Raw genomic sequence first — 9,670 nt, forward strand, 5'->3', positions numbered from 1 at the left:
GGGGGGGGGGGTCTGCCGGCCATATGACTGCACGGGGAGGGTGTGCCCGTACTCACCTGGCCCCACAGCAATTCTCCAAAACCAATGAAGAGACACCAGAACCACTGGGACAGGGTGAGGTTCGTACAGCTGAAGGGTTTCCCCCCAAATTCCACAATGATAATCTAGAACAGAAAAAGAGGCAGCCCATCATTGAGAGGTAACAGGTAGCCAGCTCTCCAGTCAAGGCCATCAAAGCCACATCAGCCCCCTACCCCAGGATCCCTGTGGTGTAAACACTGATCTGCTTGTTGGGGAAGGAGAAAGAAGAGATCCAGGTGGGGAGAAGGGAAGACAGACACAGTCTTTATAGAGCACTCTGATGGGGAGACAGATACAGCTACTATGAACATTATTAATGCAAAGGCTGTGGGATCAAGGGGAGCCGGAGGCTTCTTGTGACTAAAGCCAGTAGGTGACAAAGAGAAGGCACAGTGATGGAGAAGAGGAATTTAGGAGCGGGGCAAATAAGAGTGAGGCAGGAGCTCTTTTGTTACAGGGCAGGTTCATAATCTCTTGTATTGGCAGATGTCTTAGTGTACCTCTGACTGGGGCAAGAAGGAAGGGGCTCAATCCTTTCACCACCAGGGCAGCCATGCCCTTGACCCCAATTCCCACAGAAGAAGCCCACGTCAGGCTTATCTGTCAACTACATATGGCAACATTCCATGTCTTCTCGTTTTCTCTGAATTAAGTACCACTTTCTACCATGAGCCCTTTCTGAACAAAGGGGCACGGAGGGACAGGGAGAGATCCCATGTAGCACTTGCATGCACATTTCAAGTATGCTGGCAGGAGGCATGGAAAGGGGGTTAGAAGACAGTGATCTTCCTCCTGGTCACTATGTGAAATTGCTGTGTTTTAGAAAAATAAGGAAAGGATTCCACAAATTTTATTTTATTCGCTACCAACATGCTGCCTTGCACTGGAGCACTTGACACAGCAGGATCCAATTCTAGAGCAATGAGCAAACGGAAGCATTTGGGAACCCCAAAGTGTTCAACCCACAGCCTGAGTCCCCATCACTCCCTCACTCCTTTCCCCGGGCGCTCAGGGAATCCTGGCCCCCAGCTCCTGGCCTTTATCGTCCCAGACCTCCTATCCCAACTCCAGGTAGAATCCCACCTGGCTGACGAATGTGCCCAAGACCACAGAGCAGAAGATGAGGTTGCGGAAGATGCCTGAAAAGACATTCCTCTCTCCATGGATCTTGCGGGAGTTGATTTCATTGAAGAGCTGCATCAGCACGAAGGTGTTGAAAATAATGGTGTAGTGCTGGCTGGGTGGTGAATGCAGAGGTGCTCTCCTCCCACTATCAATGTCAAAGAACTTCTCACCTAGTTGGGAGAAGGGATGCATCGGAGGATAAGTATGCTCTCAAGGAGGGTTCAGGTTGAGTCAGAACACTTGAGTATGGCCTCATTGGTTGCTTATGACTGGTGTCCATTCTAACTGGTCAGTATCTGAATCACAACAGTCATCAAATATTTTCAGTGTTAGCTCTGGTCTCAACATTTCTTTTTTTTTAAAATAAATTTTATTTATTTATTTATTTTTGGCTGTGTCGTGCCTGGGCCTTCTCTAGTTGCGTTGAGCTGGGGCTACGCTTCGTTGTGGTCTGTGGGCTTCTCATTGTGGTGGCTTCTCTAGTTGCGGAGCACACGCTCTAGGCACGCGGGCTTCAGTAGTTGTAGCGCACGGGCTCAGTAGTTGTGGCTCACGGGCTAAGAGCACAGGCTCAGTAGTTGTGGCACATGGGCTTAGTTGTTCTGTGGCATGTGGGATCTTCCCGGACCAGGGCTCGAACCCGTGTCCCCTGAATTGGCAGGGGGGGTCTTTAACAACGTGCCCCCCCGGGAGCCCCCCCCCCCCTTTTTTTTTTTTTTTTTGTCTGTGCCATGTAACATGTGGGATCCTAGTTCCCTGACCAGGGATTGAACCCGTGCCCCCTGTATTAGAAGGCAGATTCTTACCCACTGGACAACCAGGGAAGTCCCTCAACATTTCTGACCCTCTATCTCAGCTTGCTCCTTCACTATTTGCCTTCTCGTAGTACCGCATTGCGATAGAACTATGTGCACGAGAGTCTGGCAGGCATAGGTCTGAATCTTCGTGCCACTATTTACTCAATATGTGACTTAAGCTTCAGTTTTATGATCTAAAAAAAAGGTAACATAAAGCCACCCTTTGGAGATTCTTTTATCATCTTTATTGGAGTATAATTGCTTTACAATGGTGTGTTAGTTACTGCTTTATAACAAAGTGAATCAGTTATACATATACATATGTTCCCATATCTCTTCCCTCTTGCATCTCCCTCCCTCCCACACTCCCTATCCCACCCCTCTAGGTGGTCACAAAGCACCGAGCTGCTCTCCCTGTGCTATGTGGCTGCTTCCCACTAGCTATCTATTTTACATTTGGGAGCGTATATATGTCCATGCCACTCTCGCTTTGTTACAGCTTACCCTTCCCCCTCCCCATATCCTCAAGTCCATTCTCTAGTAGGTCTGCATCTTTATTCCTGTGTTACCCGTTCTTCATGACATTTTTTTTTCTTAGATTCCATATATATGTGTTAGCATAGGGTATTTGTCTTTCTCTTTCTGACTTATTTCACTCTGTATGACAGACTCTAGGTCCATCCTCCTCACTACAAATAACTCACTTTCATTTCTTTTTACGGAGATTCTTTTTTTTTTTTTTTTTTTTGGTACGCGGGCCTCTCCCTGTTGTGGCCTCTCCCCCCGCGGGGCACAGGCTCCGGACGCGCAGGCCCAGCGGCCATGGCTCACGCGGCACGTGGGATCCTCCCAGGGACTCTCAACCACTGCGCCACCAGGGAAGCCCTACGGAGATTCTTAGAAGGAGTAATAAAATGGCACAATGCACCACGTAGTGGGAACAGAGGATGCACTCAGTAAGCGAAGCTGCTATAATTCCCGTCTTGTGCTCAGCTTGCTCCCTGCTACTTTCTTTCCTTGGGCTGCTCTCTGCCCCCATCTCCCTTTAGCACTCCAAGCGCCGCCACCCACCCCCGCCTTGGCTCACCGGCAAAGACAAGGAAAAAGATGACAGTGAGCTGATAGACGGCGTGACCCAAGATGTTCTTCATCATAGTGCGTGAGATCAGAGGCTTATTTCGGCCATAAGGGCGACGCTTCAACAGAGAGTCTGTAGGAGGCTCTGTGGCCAGGGCCAATGAGGCAAAAGTGTCCATGATGAGATTAACCCACAACATCTGCACGGCTTTCAGTGGGGAATCCTGGTGGGAAGAAGAACCCACTCCTTTTAGCTTTCCTTGGAGACCACCCCCCACCTCACTCATCAGCCTCATCTTTGCCCTTGAAATGGCCTACCTCCTGCTATCCACCATTTATTAGCTGAGTGACATTGAGAAACTTATTTAACCTCTTTGAGCCTTGGGTTCTTCACCTGTAAAATGGGGATAATACCTACTTTGCAAGGCTGTTTTTGAAGAACAGAGAAACTACATATAAGTGCTCATCACACTGGCTAACGTGTGTTACATTAATGGTAGATAAATTATCATCATCCCACATGAGCAGATGGAGACCTAGTAGAGCTATTCCTGCCCCAACACCCCTTTGGAAACTCTGGTCCTTACTCCTCAGTCGACATACTGTACCCTGCACCCCCTGTTCCTTAGCCCCAGCCTCATCCCTCCCATCTCAGTTCACCCCACATTCCCTTCACCTGGGTGATACAGGCTCCAGTGAAGGCCACAATCACAGCCACCACGTTGACAGTGAGCTGGAACTGTAGGAACTTGGAAATGCTATCGTAGACGTTTCGTCCCCACATCACTGCCTTCACGATGCTGGTGAAGTTGTCATCTGTTAGGATGATGTCAGAGGCCTCCTTTGCCACATCCGTGCCTGCAATACCCTGATGTAAGAAGGGGAAGGAAAACGGTGAGGAACTGGACAAAATTCATGCACATTCTGAACTCATATCTTGACCTCCAAGAAGCTTCAGAACAGCATAAACACTAGAGGGCACACTAGCCACACAAATCCTACAGACTAAACCACCGTATTTTGAGCGGTCTTCTCTCCCAAAGAAAATGAAGGGAAAATGTGTCACTGTCACTCTGTGGGAAAGGGGACTGGGCCATGATGCCACCACCTTACTCCTGAACTCAGACTGGAAATTACAGTTATCTCTGATATTCCTTTCTCCCATCCCTCCTACTTCCCCATCTTAGAAAATAATTAGAAGATAGATAAAAAGTCCTATCTGTTCTACCTCTAAATTTTAAAATTTCTTTTGCCACTGCCAATATCTAATTTAAATCCTTATCTCTCCCGCACCTTGAAGTTACTCTACATTTTTTCCCAGGAGGAGTAGTCTGGCAGTACAGTTCAGATGTCCTGTCCTTATTCAAAAATCCTGTCACTGGGGAACCACCAAAGGTTTCTAAATAGACAGATCAGTGGTTGAAAGCAGTGTTTTAGAAACAGTAAACTTTCTAGTCTGGTAGTCAAAGCCCTCAACAAGTGAACTCTGGTTCATTTTCCAACCTGCTATATCTTTCTGCTCAAAACCTACTGTTTTATTCACAATTCCCTGAATCTCTCATTCACTTCTAGAGTCCAGTCTTCTACTTACACCCTTTTCTCCAAGCCTGGAACATCCTCTTTCCCCATCTATTTAAATCCTATCTGTCCTTAAGGTTCCATTCAATTAATTAAGCCCTGCTTGCTTGGCAAAGCTGTCCCTTACATCCCCAGCCTATTCTTCTATTCCATGTCTTACAACCCCTATAACCTACAGAGGGGCTTGTCTGTGAATCTGACCTGCACTAGTAGATTATTTGTACCATTTACCTGGCAGTATTATTCTCCTATCCAGATTGCAACAAATGGATATCTGTTAGATAGACTATACAATTAAATTTCCCCATCAAAAAGTTCTCTAACACATCCACACAATGCTGTACCATGTACTATAAAGAGAAAGGACGGAAAGAAAGAAAGAAAAAAAGAAAGAAAGAAAGAGTATCTTTATATATGTACTCCTGCAGAATAATCTCTAAGTTAGGTTGTTAAATTAAAAGAAGCAAGGTGGGAAAAAGAGTATATAGTGTGTATATAGATAAATATAGATAAGTATCACTTATCTAAGAGAGTGGGATATAAATATACTACACATTTGATTGTATTTTAAAGGAGCAAACAGAAAGATAAACCAAAAATCAAAGAAGTAAGTTATCTGTGGGATTAAGAAGGAGGCAACAGGGTGGAGGTGATAGGGATAGAAGCTAGACTTCTATGAATAGACCTTGTTGGTATATTTTACTTTAGAATTATGTAACTACTTTATACAAGTATAAAACAAAATTAAGTTTAAAATAAGCAATCTCAAAAATGGAAGAAAAAAACCCCCATGATATAAATGAACTGGTATAACCAGTTGGTAGCACAACCATACCAAGGGAAAAGTTCCAAATGACTTTTTGAAAAACACAGTAACTTGATGTTAGGATATAGTAGGATATACCTACAGGATAAAAAGAACTACAAGAAAAATCTTTAACTGTTTTTAGTAGAGTAATTGTACTATTATTGCTATTTTGAGACTATTACATATATTTTAGGATAAAGGAAATAATAATTATGTTAATGCTGTTAGGAATCAAACTTTTCAGCTTAAGCAATAAATATAAAATCAGGGAAGTAAAATAAGAAGTTAGAGTTCTAGAATTCTAAATTTGAATTGGAAATGCCAATATGAATTCACCAAGTATTTATCTTTAAAACAAAGAAGCACAAAACCAAAAAGAGACATAAAAGACATATTTCCTAGCTTTGTCCACTGAAAAGTTCTAGAAACAATAATTTACTAAGAAGTAAGGAACATCCTGACATTCAGATTGTGTTCTCTAAATATCATTTCTCACTGAAATGAAGCAGAACTCCTTTGAGAAGTGGATGATTCTAGATCTAGGACAAGAAATATGCATGATGAATCTGGAACATCTTATCATGCAAGAGACCAAGAAAGCTATTAAAGACAACTGAGGTTGTACCCAAAGGACTTAGCAGTGTTGAACAGGCTCATGATGGGTCAGTATAAACATCAGAATAATCATAAGGGCAATGGATCAAAACAGATCACATATACTTAAAACCATGAGCTCATAATGATATTTTAAAAAAACAGACAATTAACTTTTAGTAGAGTAGCTTAGTAAATTTTAAAAAGTGAACAATTCATTGGTCACCTTTGGAGGATCCTAAAAAGTCAACTCATTATTTTGAAAGCTGGTAAATAAAGGGGAAAAAAACCAAGCATTTAACCTGTCTTTCATGTAGGAGGTGAACCTCACAGTAACCAAATAGTCGACAAGGGCAAATTTCTTTTTACAGAAGTATTCAAGTTAATAAATAAAGAAAATCAGAACATTGTCATTTTGCAACCCCTAATGAAAGATGGGATGTAGAATCTGATTGCTCATAGAACTAATTGCTAGTTTATAGGAAATACAAGGGCTGAAAGAACAGGTTAAAGGACACTATAGGGATACAATCAACAAAATCCCTGCCATGGGATATTCTATGTAGAAAAACAACCTTATTCCTTCAAAACTAAGTAGCTAGAAAAAAAGATGGAAAGGGATTGTGCAGAAAAGAGTTACATAGCAGGCCTGAGACTGCTTTCTTGAGAAAGTTCTGTTTGCAAGGTTGGCCCTTGGCTAGCACCTGGAAACTTGGCTCTCAGTCAACACTTAACTGAAAATTAATCAGTGATTCACTGTGCCTAGACTGTGCCCAAACATATGGTTTCCACTGAAAACCTGCTTCCTTCTGGAAGTCTGGAATCTTAGCACGTGCTAGGCAGAAGGTGCCTATACGACCAACCCCAGTAAAAACCTACGACACCTAGTCTCTGGTGGGTTTCTCTGGGCAGAAACATCACATGTATTGCTGCATTTTCATTGCTGGGGGAAGAAGGTGCTCTCTGTGACCCCTCATGGGAGGAAGAGATCATAAGGAACCCTGCATGTGGATTCCAGACTCTACCTGTGACTTTCTGCCTTACTAGATTCTTGCTATACCAATGGACTAAATCTGAACCATGAGTACAACTGTATGCTGAGTCCCCTGAGTCCTTCCAGTGAATGCACAAATATAAAGTGTGGTCTTGGGGACCCCTGACACACAGATCCTATAGGGTCAGTGGCTGCCGAACTTTAGGATGTGTCAGAATCACCCAGAGGGACTGTTAAAACATGGACTGCTGGGCCCCAACTCCAAGCTTTCTGATTCAGTAGATCTGGGGTGAGGCTTGAGAATCTGCATTTCTATAGGTTTCCAGGTAGAGCTGGAAGGAAGAGCACACTTCAGGAATACTGTTATAGATTAATAGATTCAAGAGATATATCAACCAATTGCAATGTATGGATCTTGTTTGCATTCTGATTTAGAAAAATAATCTATAAAAACAACATTTATGAAGCATTTGGGGAAATGTGAACACTGACTAGATATCTAATGATAGTAAAGAATCAATTTTGTTGTGAGACAATGGTACTATGATTCTTTTAGATATTTTATTGATACATATATACTTTCCAGAGACACATACTGGATGAAATGACATAATATCTTGGATATGCTTCAGAGTAATTCAGGTGTAGATGGGGAAATGTGTATGTGTGGGCCAAGATTGGCCAGGTGTTGATATTTGATGCTGGGTGACAGACACATGAGGATTCAATAAACTATTCTAATTTTGTATATTTTTGAAATTTCCTAGAGTAAAAACTCTTTTAAGTTTATCTTTTGGTTAAAGAGAGTACCCTAAAGACAGATTTCTCCTTGAATCTTCTTCCACTGCTTAAAAATCACCAACAGTTCAATGTGTATGGGAAGCTTACAATCCTAAGTTACTTGAGTGCGAGAATGTACATTGCAATCCAGGGACTTCTAAATGTCCCTGAGCATTAGAATCAATAAGTGTACCTGTTCAGAAAATCCAAACACTTCTGGGACCCAGCTCAGATGCTACTGAATCAAGAGCCGACAGTGGAACCTTGGAATATATGATTTTAAATGAACTGTCCAAGTGACTGATGCTCCGGGCCTCACAAGTGAAAAGCAGAGTGATGAAGAGCGCTAACTGTACAGTGCACATTTTCCATATAGAATGTGAATTTTCTATAGTGTGCCTAGGCAGACAATATCATCATGTTCGTGGGCAAGTTTCAGTTGGTCTTGCTTTGCTGGGTAACAATACCTCATGATTTCCCTGCCTTCATACTTGATGGGTCCCTCATTATACATATTATTAATGGCCAGGTAGGTAGGCGAGATGGAGTTAGAGAAAGAGTACAAAGGGGGATGTGAAGGTACGGGAAGCAGCAGGTTACCAGAAGCCTGTCCTGGCTTCCCACTGGAGGAGGCAGCTTGCAGCAGAGAGACACACTACGCTGAGCTGCTTACCATGGCAAAACCAACATCTGCTTTCTTCAGAGCTGGCCCATCATTTGTGCCATCCCCAGTGACAGCCACCACCTGCCGCTGTTCCCCAACAGTGCTGTCGATGATGCCTGGGAAAAACAGACACACTACAGTGAGTTCCACATGTGCCATCTGAGGCCATTTCCCCATGAAAGGCAGTTTTTTGGTCTTCCTCTCCAGTCTCTGCCACCACCTCCCTTTCTACGCTCTTTCCTTCTTTTTTTCCCAATGCTAGAGGTTCTACAGTGTCACCTGATGGCAGTAAATTGTTTCACGGGTAGCACTCTAAGCTAAGAAAGTCTGACCTTGTCGAATATCCTGTCCGGTGCCCCAAGGCAGCTATTATGTGGTAGAAAAAGCACTGGATGATTTGAAGGCAGAGACCCAGGGATTGAATGGTAACACTTCCACTTACCAGTTGGGCAATTTGGATAGGTTACTTGTTGTCTCAGCCTCAAACTTCCTTATTTGCAAAATGGGACTAGCTTAGCCTGTACTGTCTAATTCAGAGTACTATCAACAAACAAGATAGGATAATGTTTAAAAACAACTTTATTATATTATATATCTTATACTCACCAGGGCCTCAGATGTTTGCTAGACTGTATGTTCTTCCCATGAGCGGGGAAGCTCTTCTAGGACCTCCCTACTCAGGACAGGAGAGTTGCTTTGGTTGATGGCTTTGATCTGTGCTCATCCCCGCCTGCTTTCCTCTATCCTAGGTACCTACTCAGGAACCAACCTCACCTTTCACCAGTGTGTGCTTGTCAGTGGGGGAAGATCGCGCCAGCACCCGGAGCTTAGGCCAGATCTTGTCCAGCTTTTCTTGCTCTACCTGCCAACACCAGACCACACCTGGGTCAGTCAAGCTCAGAACAGCCATCTGGGAAAATCTTACTTCTTTACCCACGCTGAGCTTCTGGGAGAGCTGGTATTCCATGGCCCCCGAGGGAGTGTTATCCTGGCCTCCAGTGGAGGTGAAGCAGCCAACTCAGGCTCCAGGGCAGATTCATGGATGGTGACCATTCAGGGCCTGCTTGTCTTCTTTTTCCTGCCAATTCCCTACCTGGGAGCCAATTCCATATTTCTTTTTTTTTTTTTTGCGGTACGCGGGCCTCTCACTGTTGTGGCCTCTCCCGTTGCGG

At 43.7% G+C, this 9,670-nt stretch overlaps 1 protein-coding gene across 4 annotated transcripts in view; it reads right to left on the reverse strand.

The window, feature by feature from the left end:
- ATP2B4 (ATPase plasma membrane Ca2+ transporting 4) overlaps positions 1–9,670 on the reverse strand; it is a 46,842-nt gene that overhangs the window by 11,419 nt on the left and 25,753 nt on the right. For all 4 annotated transcript variants that reach the window (XM_007448987.1, XM_007448986.1, XM_007448989.1 and 1 more), the window contains 6 exons: positions 9,273–9,360; positions 8,508–8,614; positions 3,757–3,948; positions 3,091–3,304; positions 1,165–1,376; positions 57–164 (listed from right to left, as the gene is read on the reverse strand). In XM_007448987.1, coding sequence (XP_007449049.1) covers positions 57–164; positions 1,165–1,376; positions 3,091–3,304; positions 3,757–3,948; positions 8,508–8,614; positions 9,273–9,360 — 921 coding nt within the window. The remainder of the gene's footprint in view (positions 1–56; positions 165–1,164; positions 1,377–3,090; positions 3,305–3,756; positions 3,949–8,507; positions 8,615–9,272; positions 9,361–9,670) is intronic.

The sequence above is a fragment of the Lipotes vexillifer genome, unplaced genomic scaffold, assembly GCF_000442215.2.
Source record: "Lipotes vexillifer unplaced genomic scaffold, Lipotes_vexillifer_v1.1 scaffold1608, whole genome shotgun sequence".
Classification (NCBI taxonomy): domain Eukaryota; kingdom Metazoa; phylum Chordata; class Mammalia; order Artiodactyla; family Lipotidae; genus Lipotes; species Lipotes vexillifer.